Source organism: Giraffa tippelskirchi, chromosome 13, assembly GCF_054371585.1.
Source record: "Giraffa tippelskirchi isolate mGirTip1 chromosome 13, T2T-mGirTip1v1.2.pri, whole genome shotgun sequence".
NCBI classification, from domain to species: domain Eukaryota; kingdom Metazoa; phylum Chordata; class Mammalia; order Artiodactyla; family Giraffidae; genus Giraffa; species Giraffa tippelskirchi.
Window position 1 is genome coordinate 105,541,112 of NC_137287.1, and position 20,098 is coordinate 105,561,209.

Here is a 20,098-nt window from a genome sequence, read left to right on the forward strand (position 1 = left end):
CTCCTCATGTTCTCCTGTGTATTCAACTCTCACCTCTGAAGGAAGAAATACTAGAGATAGCTCCAACCCCAACCAGTACCTTCTGTCAAAATGTCATGCCTTGGGTGGAGCAACCTTCACTTAAACACTCTCCATTTGTCTCACCCAAGTGCCTGGCCCAGGACTAAGACCACCCCAAGGTGGAGTCCAGGCAGCACCACTTACTGTGTGATCTTGGGTCAGGCCATCTGGCCTCTTGAATTTCTCGACTAATTAATACCACTTCATAGCCAGAGGCTGAGAATAAAAAAAAACAAGCCACAAGTATGAATGTTCCGTCAAGTGGGGTCATTTTCAGGGATCTTTGCAGCTCAATGATTGAAACCAAAGTTTCATCCTAGTGTTCAAGGTTTTCCCTGTCTCCCAGGCCACTTGTCTAGCCCTCTATCTCCTAACTGCCCCTATTTTGCAGCCACACCCACTGCCCCTTAACTCGTTCGTAAGTTGTCCTGCTGCCCAAAATGCTCTTGCTTTCAATTCCTATTACAAATCTTTAGTTCTTTCGAAATCCATTTCGAGCATCATCTTTTCTCTCCTGCCCATCAGTGCTGCCAGGCACTGAACTCTAAAGCTGGGTAGAAGAGAAGTGCCCAAGAGATGGCAAAGTTGTTTGCATGCATACTTTCTCCTTCTAGCTGGAGACTCCTGCATGCGGGGGTTAGGTCTCAAATATCCCAAAGGCCTTCCATGCAGTCGATGACCCTTTAATAGGCTCTAGTTACCCTTCCCAGGTGGGTTCTTGTTTCTTTCTGACTTCCAGGACCAGAATAGGGGTTCAGTAAATGACCATTTAGGTGAACAGGACAGACCAATTTCCTGCTCCCCTTCCTATGATTTGAGTCCTGCTGAGGCCACTTGTAATTGTGGACTTCAGGAAAGACACTTAACCTCTGTAAGTCTTCATTCTCATCTATAAAATTAGAATAATATTACTAAGCTCGTTGTGAGGACAGTGAAAATAAAGTACAAAACACCTAACACTCATTAGGTGCTCAATAAATAACAGTCCCCGAAGGCGTACTGGATCAATCCAAAGTGGAAATGAGGAAAAAACGAAAATATAAATTGGAACAGAAAAAAATAAGGTAGAAGAAATAAATACCGAGATTACAATAAATATAAATAGGCAAAACTCACCTATTAAATGAGTCTTAGGTTGGGTGAAAAAACCAGGCTGTTTGCAAAAGACACACCTGAAGATATAAGAATTCTCTCATTTTACCCATTCTTTCAAGCCCAAGGGTTTGCCTGCAGCTCTTGCAGACTATTACAGCACATCAGACCCCTTGGCTCACACCACACATTGTTGGCAATGGATTTTCTATAAAATAAAGGGTCAAAATTCTTTCAGGCACCAAAATTTTTATTAACCCACCTTCTTGCTCTCTTTTAACATTATAAACCCAATTAACCTCTTTCTGACCCAGAGCTATGATGGGAACCATCAAGTTACAATGAGCTTTTACGTTTCTCTGGCCCCTCTTAACCACTGGCTATCATTCCTCTTGTCTTTTCTCACTTAACAATATATTCCAACCCCTGTAAAATAGGGACTAAAAGTACCAACCTCATTGTTCTGAGGTTTAAGAGAATGCTAAGCACTAAGCCAGGCTCTCCGGAGCATTCAAACTCCCACAGTTCCTCCATACCCTTTGACATAGCTCCTTCTCATCTGTCATGGGCTGAGGAACCAATGAACCTGTAAACTAAGAACATGAGTCTAAAGTCCACAGGCCAAGTGAAGGCCTGGATGGTAAAGTCCATGGGCTTTCTAACCACCACTGCCAACTTCCAGCCTAAGGAAGGACTGAGTGAGCAGTTCCCGAACCCCTGAGCTCATGGTTCCCTGTGGGTAACCGCTGTGTACCTCCATTAAGACCAGGGCTAGAGGAGGGACTTCTCAGTTCCCCCTGCCACACTTGGAACAGCATGAGGGATGCAGCAGAGGCCAAAGACTGAGTGACAAGCCCCAGGGAGTCGATGGCGGACATTATCAAACCAATCTCAAAGGTGGTGCCATTTGCTCTTGGGGAGGAGAGGTGGGACCCAGGCAAGGACAGCAGCTGGAAGGCAAAGGGCAGGCCCGGTTCTCAGTAGCGGTAGTGATCAGGCTTGAACGGGCCATCACGGGGTATGCCCAGGTACTGGGCCTGCTTCTCAGTCAGCTTGGTCAGCTTCACATTCAGCTTGCTCAGGTGGGCTTCAGCCACTGCTTCATCCAGCTGGGGAGAAACACAGGAAAAGCTGGAATTGGTGCCATCCTCTGGGACCCCTTACCTCCATCTTCTCGCTGCCCAAAGCAGCAGGAACGGTTCTGTTGCGACATCTGGAGAGTGTTAAGCCTATTACTTCTTCCTGTCCTCACAGTTGATGTGTGTGGGTTTGGGCTGCTCAGCTCTTCTTCAAGGGGAAATCAAATTACATCTTCCCCTCCAGGCAGCCCTGGTGGGACCATCAGTTACATCTCCTCGTTCACCCTCCATCAACCTAAGCAGCTAACCAAAATGCTTCCTGGAATTTATCAATGAACAGGACATACTTTCATGACAGGGGCTCTCAGGATTCCTAAACAGGGAGGCCATTGGTGTCAGCTACCAATAGCAAGTCTATTTGACAAGTGAAGTGAATGCAGGGAGAAAAGAGCCAAGAAACAGAGAAAGACAGAGCTCCAATGCCAATGAATCCCTGAATCCAGTGTCTGAATCTGACACACTGCCATTACAGAACCAAGAGCATTCCTTTTTGGATTACACTGGTTGTGGTTGTTTCAAAGTACTTCCTGAGCAGTGGTGACCATAGCTGCCTTCCAAATACATCCTTAAAAATCTCTGTCTATAAATTCATAAAACACCTTTCTCCTGCAAGAGGTGGAGCCTAAGTCCTTACCCCTCAAGTGGCTCATTTCTAATGAACAGAATAAAGCAGAAATGATGATGCGTGACTTGAAAACTGGGAGCTAAAAGGCACTTCAGCTTCCTCCTCTGCTCTCCCCCTGGATCTGGGCGAAGCCAGCTGCCATCTCATGAGGAAACTTAAGCACCTCTATGGAGACACTCATGTGACAAGGAACCTCCTGGCAACAGTGATGTGAAGTGGCTCTTCCAGCTCCAGTCAAGCCTTCAGATGACTGAAGCCCTGCCTAGCTGACTTCTTGACTCAAGTCCCATCCCATCATCCCATAATGGCACAATCACCTTTAACCACAACCCATATCCCTGGTAGCTTCCCTGGTAGCTAAGCTAGTAAAGAATCTGCCTGCAATGTGGAAGACCCAGGTTCGATCCCTGGGTTGGGAAGTCTCCCTGGAGAAGGGAATGGCTACCCTCCAGTATGCTGGCCTGGAGAATTCCATGGACTATAGAGTCCATGGTGTCACAAAGAGTCGTACGCGACTGAGTGACTTTCACTTCACAGCCCAGAGAGCTTTACGTTCCCAAGTGGTTTCACATTCACTGTTTCATTAGAGGCAAACATCCCTAAGGAAGAGGCCAGGGTTTATTTTTCTATTTAACAAATGAAGAAATTGGGGAGAGGCAGGCAAAGGCAGGAGCAGAGTCTAGCCCTGAGGCCATGGCAGTTCTGGGGGCAGAATGAAGGTCTCCAATGACCCGAGGACAGAATGAACCCTCCCTTCGCTTGGCCTGGCATGCACCCCACATTGGAGGGCACCCTGCACCCGGAGGGCAGTGTGTCATAATGGTTAACAACCCGGACAGACAGGGCTGATCTCTTGGTCCAGTACTTTACAGCTGTGGGGGCAAGTCACTCTCTGAACCTTAAGTTCCCTTATCTGTAGGCTGGATCTCTCAGTTCTTACAAAGATCAATGATATTCAAGAGGGCGTGGTATAGGCACCTTAATAAATGGGGGGGCTGCTCATGCTGTCATTATGGTAACCAAGATACATAATCCCTTGCCCCACACATTGCACGTGAGTGTGAAGCATGTCCCCAATCCCTGCCATGGCAGTGATGGAGAAAGGAGAGAAGGATGGGGCAGGTGCTGGGGTAGGAGGTGAGCTCTTTACCTTTTCACTTCCAACCCTGGTCTCATCTCAGAGGCCTGCCCCTTTTCTTACTACAGCCGTATTTCCTCCAATTGAGATCAGATGAGGGGTCAAATGAGGATTTTTTAACCCTACAACAAGTATGGGGACCTGGCAGGCTACACAGCCCCTTGAGGCCCTCACAGGTGAAACATCTGGTCAGACAAGACAGTACCTGAGGAAGACTAGGGGGAGAGGAATTGGCTGGCTCGGGGGACGGACACCCCAGCCTCTTCCTACTTCTCATTAGTTGGCAGAACCAGTTTCTCAAAGGGTGGGAGGAGAGATAAGAAGACTCCATCACAGCCTCACCAGTAATCAAAGGTTGAAAGCAAGAACTACTCTTACCACTTAGCTGAGAGGGACACTGAGGCCCAATTAGGCTAAGTAGCAAAACCAAGTTTGCCCATGATGCTAAAGAGTCAGCACAGAAACACAGCATTCTGACCCCTGAGGGAGGGCAGCCGCATGGGGTGTTAGGATGAGCACTGAATTTGATGTCAGATGACCTCATTGTCATGGTTACCCTGACCACACACTCACAGAATGTCAGGGTATATGCTGAGTATGTTAGCAGCATCACCCCATTCCAAGGCCACAATCGTGCAGCCTATACGCTGCATTCAGCTTACAAACAAGTCCAAGTTAACCCACCCGGTTATATTTAAAATTGAATATTTCACACAAAAGTATTGATATCTGGCTTCCTCTGAAATGTCAGGAGCCCTGACACAACGGGCCCAGGTTGATAACAGGCAGCCAGCCCCTTCCACTAGGGCACATGTTCTTTGGTCAGTTCCCCTCCAGCTCATTCATCCTTAGTGGTCATGTATGTTTGTGACCCGTGACCTAAGGAAGTCCTCACAATCCTTACGGAGGTACTATTACCTTTACATTACAGAGAAGGAAATGGAGGCTCAGAAGTTAAGTAACCTGGTTACACAGGCTGACATTCAAACCTGGATGTGTCTCTCTCCAAAGCCCATGCTCTTCTCACCACCCAGCCCGGCTACTCAAGAGTTATTCCCTGCTTTGAGCTTCACTTTCCTCCTCTGTTAAATGGAGAGAATGACTTCTGCCCTGAGGGGGACCCTGTTAAGATCTTTAAGAGTGGAGGCAAGCACTGTATGAACTCAGGCAACCCCTGCTTGGGGAGCCCAGGTCACATGACCCTTGGCCAGGGGTGCAGGCAGGAACCCACCTTCTTGGGCAGGAAGTGGACCCCGACGGGGTACTTGTCTGGGTGGGTCCAGAGCTCAATCTGTGCCAGCACCTGGTTGGTGAAGGAGTTGCTCATCACAAAGCTAGGGTGGCCCATGGCACAGCCCAGGTTGACCAGCCGGCCCTCGGCCAGCAGGATGATACGGCGCCCATTCTTCAACAAGTAGCGGTCCACCTGCAAGCGGGCAGAGCAGCAATAAGGACTGGCAGGTGCTGCTCCTAGTGTCCACCCCATCCTCCTGTCCAGCAGGCCTCCCTGCCTCCAGCAGTGCCCACAAAGGGCCTAGACTGCCCTGGAACAACCTCCAGCATAGGGACTGGCACACACAAGTAATAATAAAAGCCAGTATTTATTAAACAACTCTGAGCTGCAGACCATAGATCTACTGTGAGAATTTAAAGAGCTCACATGTGTAAGGCACTTAGTTTAAGTATTACATATTAGCTAATGGTATTGTTATTACTATTACCGACACATGCCCTGGGCTGAGAACACACACATAACTGTGTGAATGTGTGTATATAATATATAAAAATTACATTTAATTCTACTAACAATCCTATAAATTAGGTACTGGTATTAACCCCATTTCAAAGATAAAGAAACTGAGGTTTAAAAGGTTATTAAGTTCCTTGTCCAGAGCCAGACATTACAAAGTGGCTGTAATTTGAGCCTGAACAGTCTGAGGACAGATCCCAGGTTGTCAATCACCATGCTTAGTAAAAAGCTGAATGTAGAATTTCCCTGGTGGTCCAGTAGATAAGAATCTGTCTGCCAATGCAGGGGACACGGGTCTGATCCCTGGTCCAGGAACAGCCCACATGCCTCAGAGCAACTGAGCCCATGTGCCACAACTACTGAGCCTGCGCTCAAGAGGCCACGTTCCACAAGAGAAGCCACCACAATGAGAAAGCTGTGCACCCCTCTGCATGCTACTGCATGCAACAACGAAGACCCAGAGTAGCCAAAAATAAAATCAATCAGTAAGACAGATGCGGTGGTTCTCAACCTCGGCTGCACATCAGAAGCCTCCAGGGAGCTTTAAAAATGAGGACCCTGGGCCTCCCTCCAAGATTCCAATTTAAGCAGCCTGAAACCTCTTCCTTCCATCCCACTGCCTGGTTGCCAGAGCCTCGTCATCTGTCCTCCTCAGCGGCCAGCCCACAGGTACACCCCCCCCTCAGCACTCCATGTGCCAAGCCTACTGGCAGGGCTGGGGCTCCTCACCTGGGGCTTGATGTTCACCTTCTCCACAGCGTTCTCATTCAGCCACTTGACATCAATCTCCACATCAAAGTGCCCGATGTTACACACAATGGCATCATCTTTCATCTGTTCAAAGTGCCTGTGGGGGAGCCTCAGTCCGTGAGAGACGGTCAGCGACCAAGGGCAGCCCCACGCCTGCCCCCTCCTTCACTCCCTAGGACCCCCACCACCACACCGGCACCTACTGGCCAACGATGATGTCGATACAGCCCGTGGTGGTGACAAAGATGTTGCCTTCCTGACAGGCCTCATCCATGGTGGTCACCTCGTAGCCTGTATAGAGACAGCCCCTGTGGGTCAGCCAGCGTGGCCACGCCCCTCCTCTGGCCCCAGCGGCTGACGGCCAAAACCCACTCTATCTTACCCTCCATGGCAGCTTGAAGTGCGTTGATGGGGTCGATCTCCGTGATGATGACGCGGGCCCCAAATCCTCTCAGGGCCTGGGCACAGCCCTTGCCCACGTCACCATAGCCCGCGACAACCGCCACCTTGCCGGCAATCATGACGTCTGTGGCCCGCTTGATGCCATCTAGGAGGGACTCCCGGCAGCCATAGAGGTTGTCAAACTTGCTCTGAGAGGAGAGGGGGAGAGGCGGGGATGGGGGCAGGTAAAGCCCTGGGGCCTCAGACCCACTCTCAACATCTCAGCCTGCTGGGCCTTGGGCTGATCACCTCCTGGGACTTCTCCCCACCAGCTAGTGTGTTCACGTGCCCCTTGCCCCTGCTCAGCCCCATGACTTTCTCCCCAGTCTTTCTCAGCCAGCCCAGAAGGCTTCCTAAGGATCAACTATGAGAGTCTGCCCAAAGAATCTGCTTCACTTTAAACCTCCTGATGCCCAGCTCTGAGGATCACTGCATAATCTTTTAATGCACTCATCACTCTCAGTCTACAACCTCTTTCCCCATCAAGTGAGGGCTAAATTCCTCATCGGCAGCGTCCCCAGGGGCCTCCTTCAGGGCCTACTCCTGAGCTGCTCTGGAAACTAAGACAGGAGCCATTACTGCTCCCTAGGCTCACCTTGGTGACAGAGTCGTTGACATTGATGGCCGGCACCTTCAGGATCCCATTGGCCATCATCTTGTACAGGTTGTGGACCCCCGTTGTGGTCTCTTCAGAGATGCCTCGGATGCCTGAACAAGAGGGGAGGGGACAGATTTCAGGCCAGGAACGAGTGGCCTCTGGGATGGGACTCCAAGAGCCTAAGAGAGCCCACAACTGAACTCACCTGAACTCCTCACCTTTGCCTTCTAAAAATGCTCCTCTTTCTGGGTTCCATCGCTAGAACCTATACCACAGTCCCCTAATAACCTGGGCCAGCATGAAGGAGAAGTCACCACCTTCACTAAGCCTCATGATTCTACCTCCCAACAACTCACAGACTCTCCATCCCCACTGCCCTCGTCCCTGCCACAACACGTCCTCTACACAGCAGCCACACTTAACATGTATATTTTCAGAGATGTCTTTTCAATACCATCCAATTACTTCCCTTTGCTCTCAGCATCAAGCCCAACTCTCTCGCTGAGTTTATTACAAAGTCTTTATACATCTGATCTTCACTAAGGCTCCAGTGAAGGAAGCTGCAATGCTGGCTAACTTTCTGTTTCCTGAAAGGTTGATCCTTCCCTACCTCAGGGCCTTTGCACTCACTATAACAGTCCCTACTTCCCTCTCCACCCTGCCTTTAACAAAGCTTCCCAGCTGTTTCAGCCCTGGCCTTATGTTTGTGCTCGGGCTATCATCTCAGCCAGCCTTCCCCCAGCTGCTCCAGCCCAGAAGATGGGCCCCAGCACGCTTACAGGAGCCTGAGGACATCCCATCTTCCACAAAATCTGCTGCTTGAGGCACCAGGAGTCCTGCCAGACCTGCCACACTCATGCGGACAAGCAAGACCCATTTAGACCACCAGCACCCAGCCCACAGACCTGCCCTACTCACCTGACAGGAGCTGCGGGTACTTGGTGTGGATGAGGTTGGTGAGGTCACCACCATCGTCCAGAATCATGTTGAGGGGCCCGTCCTTGAAGTACAGCGTCTGTTCGATGCACCACAGGTACTCCTCGTCCGTTTCACCCTTCCAGGCGTACACTGGAGAGTGAGCAGCATGTCAGGGCTGGCCCTCCACAATGGCACCTGCTCCAGGGACCCACCTAGGTAGACTCAAGACTACCTCCTTCCTAATTTCCATCCCCAGCCACCTCCAGCCTCTCTGAGGACTCAGCAGTGCCAAGGACACAACTTGGAGCCAGAGGTATGAGAGTGTGAATCCTGGTTCTCCACTGCCCAGCTGTGTGACTTTCGGCAAATCACTTCACCTCTCTGAGTCTCACTTTCATTGTCGATAGTAGTATAGATTAAGTGAGACAGACGCCAAACACAGACACCCTATATATGTAAGTATCTGGAAAGAATTCTTTCCTTTCTCACTTTTTTTCTTTTCTTTCTTTTCGTACCCTCGCCTGTCTCGGCCCCCAGCTCACAGTGACCAGGGTTCCTACCCACAGTGCCTACTGCTGGGAGGGTGGTGTGACGAAGGAGGGAGCCACATTAGGTGGACTCAAGAGACAAGATCCAGGGTTCATTCTGCACTGAAAGGACCTGATGGGCCAGTCTCTGTAGTAGGTTATCCTAGGCAACGTCTGGCCAAAATCTACTAACAGCAGCTACTGTGTATGGAGCACTTTCTCTGTGTCCGGCATTACTCTAACGGCTTCTTGCCCCCATCGCATTTATCCTCACAGAACCCCTGTGAGGCTGGCATTACCATCATCATCACCTACAGATGCCCAGAGAAGCAGCTGACATGTGCCTGGGTCACTCATGATGACACTCTGCTGTTGCTGTTTTTGCCTGTACAGCATGTGGGATCCTAGTTCCCCAACCAGGGATCAAATCCATGCCCCCTGCACCAGAAGCCCCAAGTCTTAGCCACTGGGCCACCAGAGAAGTCCCAGCATAGCACTGCTGAGCAAGCAACAGAGTCCAGTGCTCCTGACTGCCAGCCCAGGATCCTCCCATCATTTGGTACAACTGCGACACAGGTGTGGGGCTCCCAAGAACCTCCTGTGAGTAAAGGACACCTGCCAAGCAAGGCCAGCTTCCCCTCCCTCAAACTGGGGCTGATAATGGTCTTGAAGACAAGGCCTTTCCAGAAAGGGGCCATGGAGTCCAAACTAGGCTGAGGAGTTGGGGACATGCCAATCCTTGGTCAGTAGCTGGAGAGATCTTCCCCAACTCTTTACCTTCCACCTGCAGCTGGTTAGAAGGAACCGTGAATGAATGTCCTATTTCATCATCGTCAGACTGAACCACTTCCCTCCCCAAGCCCAAGCAGACTTGTTTCTGTTTCTCCAGCAGCTTGTGAGAAAGTCCTTCCTCTTTGGTTGTGGTCCTTCCCCAGTACCCTAGACCATCAGATACTGTGCAGTGGATCTCTGGGACTCTTTTTCTGCCCAGTACCCCTCCCTGATTCTTTGGGAAACAGACCCACATCCTCCTTTTAAGGAACTTCCCCCTCTTCAACATCATGTGATTCCCAATCACTGACTTGACTAGGGCAAGTAAGTGCTTTCAATAGGATCTGAGATGACAGCTGGACGAAACGGCTCTTTCCAATGGGTCTCTAGGCTAGGATTCTGTGGCCATGACTCCTCTCCCCTGCTGTAGGGAGGTCTGCAGCAGTAAAAGTGAAGTGAAGCAAACAGAGAAAAGCAGAGCCCCTTCCTGTATTCCTGTATCCCCCAGCAGCAAGGACTCACCTGGAATGCCAGCCTTGGCAATGGCAGCTGCTGCATGGTCCTGGGTGGAGAAGATATTGCAGCTGGACCACCGCACCTGAAAGAGCCAGCAAGACAGGGCTGGTCACAGCCAGGTCAGAAGACCAGGGTCACTAGACAGGGGTAAGAAAAGGCCCTGAATCTAGGGATGAGGCCTGGGATCTACATCCAACCGGTTCTGCAACCACAGGCTGGGGACCCTGGTGAGTGGATGGGAGCCAGAGCAGTGACAAGACCTAACTTATGTGAAAACAAGGCTCTGCCATGTGGAGGGGGAAGGCTCCACAAGGAAGCAAGGAGACAAGTGAAGAAGCTGTTGTTAGTGTTAAGACAAGATATACAACTATAGCAGTGGAGGGGATCAATATTATTCTGAAGGCTGAGCTGACAGGATTTGTTGGGAGGATTAGTTTGTTGGAGTAAGAGAGAAAAAGAGGAGTCAGGGTGGACCCCAGGTTCTTGAACGGAGAGATCTTGTAAGGCTGAAGCTTGCAATTGCTTATATGGGGAAGACACCAAGAAGTGTAGGAAATCGTGAGTTGGTTTAGACATGTTGAGGTTGAGATGTCAGTCAATCAGATCTCCAAGTGCAGATGGTATATCAGTTGCTGAATACGATGTACCATATCATATAAATACTGTTTATGTTATGACATTACCACATAAACAATGTTTAAAACCATAAAATCAGACCACTGAAGAGAGTGAGCATAGAAAAGAAAGAAGTAGGCCAAGGACTGAACCATGTTGGACTCACTACTTGGGTCTGCCTGCCCTGCACCACCGCCGCCCCCTACCCTCCAAAAAACATCTTCCGCAAACTTGGAAGAGCTGCAATCATTGGTACACATGACCCAGGCTGAACCAATCAGAGAGCACCATCTTTCCAGCAGCCATGATTGGCCAAGGGCAGGCACGTGACCCCGGGAGGGCCTATGGGAGCCAAACCCTTAGATGACTCGATTGGGCTTTGGGCTTGAGTTTTTCCTCCCAGTGCTTCCCCACTCAGGAGAATGTGAATTGACGCTGACCAGACGCCGTCTTCCCAGTGAGAGAGCAAATCAGCAGAACGGTCACCACAAATGGAGGTGGGGGGCGCCCTTGACAAGGCTGGAGCTGGAGCCCCTGCTGGGCCTGAGGGGACACAAGACTATCGAGTTCCCCGCTCCGCAAGAACTGCTGCTTCAGGCCTCACCTCAGCACCCAGGGCGATGAGGGTCTCAATGAGGACGGCGGTCTCCACGGTCATGTGCAGGCAGCCGGCAATGCGGGCACCCTTCAGCGGCTTGGAGGCCGAGTACATTTCTCGCATGTGCATCAGGCCTGGCATCTCGTTCTCTGCCAGGTTCATGGCCTTGCGTCCCCAGGAGGCCAGACTGATGTCAGCTGCAGGGGCAGGATGGACGGAAGTTCATGAGCTATCTCATCCTATCAACCATGAAGCACCCCCACTCGGCACTCATCCCGTGTGGACTCGAAACACTAGGCTGGCTGCAGTCTCACTGATTCAACAAGGATTTCCTGGAGCCAGGGCAGTCAAAAAAGAAAGATATGCTCCCTGCCTAACCGCAGCCTACTTACTGCCTTATGGGAGAACACATTTAATTAAAGAATCCCACAGGAACACAAGGACTTTTCTGGTGACTCAGATGGTAAGGAATCTGCCTGCAATGCAGGAGACCCAGGTTCAATCCTTGGGTTGGGAAGATCACCTGGAGAAGGGAATGGCAATCCACTCCAGTATTCTTGCCTGGAGAATCCCATGGACAGAGGAGCCTGGCTGCCTACAGTCCACGACATGGCAAAGAGTCGGACACAACTCAGTGACTAAGACAAACACACAGAGGAACATGATTACAACACAGGTTAAGTGCTCCCTTGAAAAATAAGTAGCTGTCAGCTTATGCATACCTCCTACTACCCTTTCTGCTTGCCACCTACCAACCTCCTCATTCCCTAAAGATTTTAGCTCCTGGTTCTCCATCTTCCTAATCACCACTCTTAGTGACTTCAACACTCCTAAGTGATATAACCTAACACCTTGGACTCAACACCATTCTTTGATCTCCTTGAAGATAGAGAAATGTTTCTCCACCCCTGTCATGTCTTCCCCCTGGAGGGAACTCATCTGTGTAACTAACAGCTCTGGGCCTCTCTCTGCCCCAGGGGAGGTGGAGCGACCTGTTTAATTAGTAAACTTAGAAGGAAAAAACTGGGCATGCACAGTTCAGGTCTCCCCTCTTTTGCAAGCAAGCAACAACCAACCTACTTGCAGGGAGCGCATTCTTTCACAGAGAAATCTACCCAAGCCCACCTTGCCTGTAACTGGCAGGTTAACTGCTGAATTTGGGGGTTTAGTTACCATGATCATTGGACTTTGACACTAGTCTACATCTTCCAGCTTCAATGGATGCTATTTGTTATCTCTTGATACCTACAGGGGCTTGGCTCTGGGAACCCTTATGGATACCAAAATTCTCAGATGCTCAATTGCCTTATGTAAAATGGCATGGTGGCGGTGGTTCAGTCACTAAGTCGTGTCCAACTCTTGCGACCCCATGGACTGTAGCCCACTAGGCTCTTCTGTCCATGGAATTTCCCAGGCAATACTAGAGTAGGTTGCCACTGCCTTCTCCAGGGGATCTTCCCATCCCAGGGGTCGAACCCACATCTCCTGCATTAGCAGGCGGATTCTTTACTGCTGAGCCACCAGGGAATCCTATATGCTCCATTAGATCACTCAATATCCCATATCCTCTTACCTCCTTGATGACTTCACTACTCCACTGAAACTGCTCTCCTTAAGGTCTCCGTAAGGCCCCATAGCCAATGGTCTATTATCTGTGTTTATGTTTCTCCCTGCAGCACCAACAGCACTAAGTACTCTCTTCTTCTGAATCCCTTTCTTTGCTTGGCCTGTCTTTCTGTGGTTTCCCTGCCACCTTCCTGGTTCCTCTTCCTGTAACAGACTCTCAAAGTTGGAGGCCCTCACGGCTCCATCATCTCCCTCTTCTCTCCTACTAGATGAGCTCATCCCACTTTATGGCTTGAAATACCCTTTCTACAGCAGAGTCTTCCACCTGTTCATCTCCAGCCCAAACTTCTCCCCTGAACCTAATACTCGTAATTCCACTGCCAACTCAGCATGTTGGTTGTCCAACTAGATAATGTGTCAAGTTTGAGCCCTCAGGACTCCTTTTTCTCACCCCCAAACTTGTTCCTCCCCCAGTCTCCTCATTTTAGGACATGAAACCACCATTCGACCAGCTGCTCTAGCCAAAAACTTATGACTTCTTGATTCCTCTTTTCCCCTTTCACCCTCTTCCAACCCATCAGCACTCTTGTCTCAACAACCCAAATATGAACAATCCAACAGCATCTCACCACCTTGGATCACTGAAGCAGCCTCCTCACTGGTCTCCCTGCTATTCTCCCCATGTTAGGGAAATGAAGATGGAGGTTGTCTTGTTCAGGCTTCAGAAGCATGAGAGCAGCCTTCTGACTGACTTCTGACTCTACGTGGACTATGTACCTGCTTTGGTTACCAGCAAGTCAAGCCACACCTTAGGTAAAGAGAGGGAGTGGGTCTTGGAATTTCCTGAGCCCCTGGAAGCCTGGCCAGACCCCCACCGCCACCCCGGGGCCCTTGTTTCACAAGAGGAAACAAACAGCATTGTAAAAGTTAAGGGAAAACAAGAGCTGCATTTTTGCGTGCAAACTGACTATATCAGCTCGCAGCCTGGGATTACAAGCAGGAGCCCCCAAAACTGCAATTTGAAGTCTCACCCATGGGGTGGACCACTGCCCAGGACCCTTTTCCCAGTTGAGACTCCAGATTGCTGGTACTTGGGATCTCCCAGCACTGTTGAAGTTTGGATGTAGGTTGTCAGCTCAATTTGGTGATGTATATGCTAGTACCCCTCTCTATTGTTTCTATTTCTTTGCTTTTAACAACTGTCTAATTGTTTGTGTGTAACAAGTGGATTTTTTTTGTTAATGAATCCTTTGAACCTAAAATGAAAGTAAAACACCCCACAGGAGAGCTCTTCAAGTGGCTAGTTGGGATGCTGCCTGATTCAACAATCACCTAATACAGTTAATCCTTACAAAACCAAACAATACCCCACAAAAGTCAGAGAAACAAACTTTTAAATTTTAAAATGTATCACCTCCATTCTTCTGCTAAAGTAAAAAAGCAAGCCAACCTCCAATGGCTTCCCCTAACCAACTCTTCACATGGCCATAGTGCGTATCCAGATGTCTGCTCACCCTTCTTGCCCACCTCTCCACCCTTTTCTCCCCCTCACTAGTTGCTCAACCATACGAACCTCCTTACTATCTTCACATTCCCGCCTCAGGGCTTTAACCCAAGCAACTCTCTTAACCTGGAAGGCTCCTCCCCAGCACCTGATACAGTACCTGGCACACAGTAGGTGCTTAGGAAAGAAGGAAGAACTCGGTATACTGCTGCTGGAGGAACCAAGAGCATGCCAGGGTGACTCTAGTAGAGGGAGTAAGATGATGAGTCAGGATTTTATCCCTGTAGAGCTTTAAGGGGAGTCTCATGACCAGACTTGTCTTAAAAGAGAAGGCTTCTTTGGTTGCTGCAAGTATCTACGAAGCAAGAGACTCACGGAGACTTGTGAGGAGGGAGCCCAGGACTGGGGTGGTGGCGGTGGAGACAGAGAAGTGGGCAGATCTCCTCACTTACAAAACAGATTGTATCTCTAGTACTCAGCTGAGTTGGGCACAGAGTAGGGGTCGGCCATGTTTACTGACCATCCTTGTTAAGACTGAATGAGAGAAGGTCCACGAAAGAGGCTGGCACTAGACGGGTAATCAAAGAAAAAAAAAATCTGAACCTTGTCCAACTCCCAATATTTACCAATGAGGAAAGGCTCAGAGAAGTGTTTGCCCCAGGTGTGATAGCCAGTCAAGAGTAGGGGTGGGACTGGTGGCCAGGCAGAGCTGGTAGAGCCAGAGGCTCCTGGGAGGGGCCCAGTAGCAGACAATGGTTCCTGTCCTATCCTAAGCTCCACCCCCTCTGCCACCCCCTGTCCCTCTAGGGAAAAGAACTCTTTCACTGCCCTCAGGATACAGCTGTGCCAGCCCTGGTGTTTTCATGGGTCCCTCAACTCCAAGAGCACAGGAGGGTCTGGCACTCTAAGCTCTGGGGTTTTTGGTGCCCAGGGGAACTGAGGACTTGCAGAGGCTGCAGTAACACCTGTCCTAGGACAAGCCAAGAATAGTAGCAAAACCCTCTCTGAGTCTGTCTCTTCATCTGTAAAGTGGGAATAATCCTAACCTTCCTTGAGCCCAAGGATTCCACTTCCAAATACAGCCTTATCTCCTCCCACACAACCCAAAGCCCTGAACCCTAAGCCCACCCATCTCTCCATAGTAATAACATGCTCCTTTTCCAGCTCAGCCACTGGACCTTGCTTAATCTTGCTGGGCTTCAGTTTCATCCGCACAACAGGGACAATAACCTACTCTGGCCTGAAGCCACTGGACCTTGCTTAATCTTGCTGGGCTTCAGTTTCATCCGCACAACAGGGACAATAACCTACTCTGGCCTGCCCCTTGATAAACTACTATTGGTAAGTTACTGTTTTCCAGAGAGTTTTTGGAAGTTATTTCATTTTAGGCCTTCAGTTTCTTCCTCTGTATAATGGGATAGAGTCCACCCCTAAAGATCATTCTGTAAACGAATGCAAATCCCCAGATACATAGGAAGTGCTCTATAAATGTTGATGCTTTTCTCCAGGTTGAATGGTGTGCTGGATTTACTTTAAAAATTGCTAGCCAGCCTGAACTGGTTTCTGCTGAAAGGTCGTTAGGGTTATTCCAAATGTGTTCACTTATACACAGTGGTGAAAAGGTGAGCACGGCCTGGGTGCATCTACTCCACCACCTCCCAGTTGTAAGAGTGTGGGCAAGTTACCTTTTTTCCTGTGTCTCACTAAATCCATAAAATGAGAAAGTAACAGTCCCTACCCTAAAAAGTCATTAGAATAAAATGAATTAATCTATAAGAAAGGTAGAAAGTGGTGCCCATGCCACAGTAAACGCCCAGTAAACGTTAACCATCAGTGTGTCAGCTCAATGGCACACCACTCCAGTACTCTTGCCTGGAAAATCCCATGGATGCAGGAGCCTGGTAGGCTGCAGTCCATGGCGTCGCTAACAGTCGGACACGACTGAGCGACTTCACTTTCACTTTTCACTTTCATGCATTGGAGAACGAAATGGCAACCCACTCCAGTGTTCTTGCCTGGAGAATCCCAGGGACGGCGGAGCCTGCTGGGCTGCCATCTATGGGGTCGCACAGAGTTGGACACGACTGAGGTGACTTAGCAGTATCAGGTTCAGTGCATAGGACAGCACGAAGCATTTTTCTAACCACTCCAAAAGTTCGAGATTCTCTGTAGGACTGTTCTTGCTAGCCAAGTGAGTGACCTCAAAGGTTGAGTAACAAGCCAAAGGTCCCCGGTGAGTGGACTTGCCCGGCCTTGGGCTCAGTCTCCAGGCCTCTCCCCCACGCGCCCTTAGGGGCCCGAGTACCCTCGCCTTCCCTGTAGGAGGCTCAACGAGGGGTGGGCACTTGCCCGGAACCATCCAGTTGGTCAAGGAGCTGGTCCAGGCCCAGGAGGCAGGATCCAGGCTCCCTAGCGTTGGTCCTGGCAGGTGCCATTGGTCCCAAGCCGTGGCCAGGTGCTCGCTGCCCCTTGCCCCAGGCGACTCTGCGCGGAACACGCCGCTGCACCCTGCCTCGCGGGGCACGCCGGAACTTGTAGTTCGCGGCCGCACGCCAAGACACGCTAGCTGCGGCGGGGGAACTCCAACCCCCAGGCGGCCACGCGCGGCCAAGACCGCGCTGTGCCAGTGATTCAAGAGGGTCCGCCTGAGCGCCCCAGGTCGGCCCCGCGGCCGCCGCCCCAACAGGTCCCCAGCGGGTGCGGAGCAGATGAGGTTGGCTGCACGTCCCGGAACTCACCGACTTTGTAAGGCAGCTTGTCCGACATGCTGGCAGCGTTTCGGCACGGAGTAATGCACGCAGGCGAAAGGGGCCGATCCTAGGGCTGGGAAGAGGCGCGGGCTGGGCGGCGCCGGGTAGGGACCTGCGCGTGGCGCCGACGCCTTTAAATAGCTTCCCCTGTGTTGCATATTCATGAGTCCCGAGCGAGCTGAGCCGTTGGGGCGGGGTCCAACGCACAGGGGCGGGACCGGAATGGACTTTGGTCCAGGCTGAGAGCAGTTTTTATCCCAAGCGGTCATTCGTCTCCCGCACTGGGTAGCAAAGGGATCTCAGACAGAGGCCTAAGAGCAAACTCCATTCTTTCCTTCGTTCAACCAGTGAAGCCCATGTCAAAACCGGGTGAAACTGAAACTCCAACCAGCTCTCTTTCCTGAACCTCAGTTTCTTCTTCTGTAACCTGGGCAGAATGATACCTACCATACAGATTAAAGTAAAGCTGCAACATGTCAAGTTTCTAGCACATCGTAGGCCTTCCACCCTCCTCCCACTATCCTGAATTTAGTTAAATTTGTATACGTTTTTGTACTTTTACTACATATGTAGAAATCATTAAATGCTTCTTAGAATTGTTTCTGTGTTTAAAACCTTCATGTAAATGGTAACGTACTGTACTTATCCTTCAATAATTTGCTTTTTTCTGTTGATATTATATATGTAAGAGTAATGCATAGACTTAGAATGTATTCATTTTTGCTGTTGCATAGTATTTCATTGTGTGCATCCCATGATTAATTTATCTGTTCTGCTATTTGCTGACATTCAGTTTGTGTATCATTCTGCCATTATTGCATAAATGGAAAAATAAACATTGTCTTTTAGTGCACCTGAGTAGGTGTCTGAGTCATAAGTGTACTTAGGGGTGGAGTTTCTGAGTTAAAGGCATGTTTTTAGCTTTCCTAGGTCTTGCCAAACTGTTTTCCAAAGTAGTTTATCCCCTCACCACAGTGTCTGACGGGGCTTGTCACATCCCTGTCACCACTTGTCAGGCTGACAAAAATTTTTATCAGATTGATGGCTGTGAAACTCTCCTTTTGGTTTTAATGGCCACGTGAAGACCCTTTATCATCTTTATAGGAAGCCCCTTCCCTAACCTCCACCCAGCTGCTCTCTCATACTTTTTCAGAGTTGACCCATTCTGAGTCTGTGCTTTCTCACCTCCCACTCAGCCCTCAGCTGTCTGGTCTTCACCCCCAGGTCTCTGCTGAAACTGCTCCAGCCAAGGTCAGCAGGGAAGCCAGACCAACGTGCCTCAGCCTGCATCCCAACCCACCTCCTTGCTGCACACGATGTGCCCTTGGCTTTCACTTTCCTGACTCCACACCCACTCTCCGCAGGGTGCCTTCTCTGGTCTAAGCAACTCCCTCTCCTTTTCTCCAAGTATTAATGTTCCTTTTTTCTCTTATTTGGCTCCATCTTCCAGCCCCATCTCACCCACACTTAAGCTGTTGTGACCACTGATATCTAGGTAATCCAAGTTTACATGGAATAAAACACTGCCTTACCCCAAAAGTGGCCTGTTACCCTTCTCAGTTATTACATGCCCTTTCTCCCCAACCCTGGAGTTACCACTGCAGTGATTAATGTCTTTATCAATCTCTTGCTTTTTTAAAATGGATTTTACAACTTATATGACTATCCTATACAACACATTGTTTAGTTTTGACTGTGTTTTTTCTTTGTGTAAATGAAATCATGCAATGTGTGTATTCTTTTGCAACTTACTTTCTCTTTCAACGTTGCTTTTGAAGGTCATTCATCTAGATATTATAGCTCTGGTTCACTTATTTTCATTTCTGTTTAATCCACTTATTTATTCATTCTATTGTTGATGGACATTGGGTTGTTTCAGGTTTTTGCTATTACAAAGAATACTGCTTTAATATTCTTGCGTGTGTAGATAGATATAGATATAATTTGGGAGTCACATTTCTTAAACAAATATGCTCAGGTCCAACTTAACTAGGTAATGTTAAACTATTTCCCAAAGTGGTTGCATCAGTGTATACTCCCACCAGCAGTGGATAAATACTCTTGTTTTATGCCCTTATCAGCCTACCAATTTTTTTTTGCCAGTTGGCAGTTATGAAATATCTCATTGTGGTTTTAATTTGCCTTTCTTTGACTACCATGACTAATGAGGTTGAGCATCTATTCATATGTTATAACCCATCTGAGAGTCTTTCTTTGTAAAAGTTCCATTCATGTCTTTGCCCGTTTAAAACTAGGTTTGTTTTTCTTTTCAACTAATAGAAATTCTTTACGTATTCTGGGTATTAGTCCTTTGCTAATTATATGTGCTGTAGATATCTTCTCCAGATTTGTGGTTTGTGTTCTCACCCTCTCTCTGTTGTTTTTTTGATAACTAGAAAATCTTAAGAGTTTTGTGTTTGTTTTGCCATGCTGCTCCGCATGTGGGATCTTAGTTCCCTGGCTAGGGATCAAACTCCTGCAGTGGAAGTGCAGTCTTAACCACTGGACTGTCAGGAAAGTTCCAGAAATTCTTAGTTTTAATGTATTCAAATTTGTCAGTCTTTTCTGTAGTGTTAATGGCAGTTTTTGTCTTGTTTTAGAAAACCTATATACCCCCAAAGTCATAAAGAATTTCTTCTGTATTGTTATCCCAAAGTTTTATAGTTCAAATATGTATGTGGTGTGAGGTAGGAATTCTATTTCATTTTTTTTTCCTGAGTGGATAAGCAGTTGTCCCAGC

General features: G+C 49.0%; 1 protein-coding gene across 2 annotated transcripts; it reads right to left on the reverse strand.

Moving 5' to 3' along the window:
• Positions 1-1,384: 1,384 nt before the first annotated feature.
• On the reverse strand, positions 1,385-17,468 carry LOC145533112 (adenosylhomocysteinase). Of its 2 annotated transcripts, none has more exons than XM_081559795.1 (10): positions 17,347-17,468; positions 11,545-11,735; positions 10,332-10,407; positions 8,512-8,661; positions 7,591-7,703; positions 6,937-7,144; positions 6,758-6,845; positions 6,534-6,651; positions 5,286-5,480; positions 1,385-2,261 (listed from the first exon to the last, which is right to left on the reverse strand). In XM_081559795.1, the coding sequence occupies exons 1-10, from the start codon at positions 17,372-17,374 to the stop codon at positions 2,130-2,132; spliced, it is 1,299 nt and encodes a 432-aa protein (XP_081415921.1). In that variant the 5' UTR covers positions 17,375-17,468; the 3' UTR covers positions 1,385-2,129. The 2 variants fall into 2 exon arrangements, with proteins under 2 accessions (XP_081415921.1, XP_081415920.1); XM_081559794.1 differs by having other exon boundaries at positions 1,385-2,283; positions 5,251-5,480.
• Positions 17,469-20,098: the final 2,630 nt, after the last annotated feature.

Coding starts and splice junctions, on each gene's coding strand:
- LOC145533112 (XM_081559794.1), bottom strand. CDS start 17,374: ATGTCGGACAAGCTGCCTTACAAAGTCG. Junction 8,662..10,331: donor TGCCAAGGCTGGCATTCCAG/GTGAGTCCTTGC, acceptor CTCACTCTCCAG/TGTACGCCTGGAAGGGTGAA. Junction 7,145..7,590: donor TCAACGACTCTGTCACCAAG/GTGAGCCTAGGG, acceptor CTCTCCTCTCAG/AGCAAGTTTGACAACCTCTA.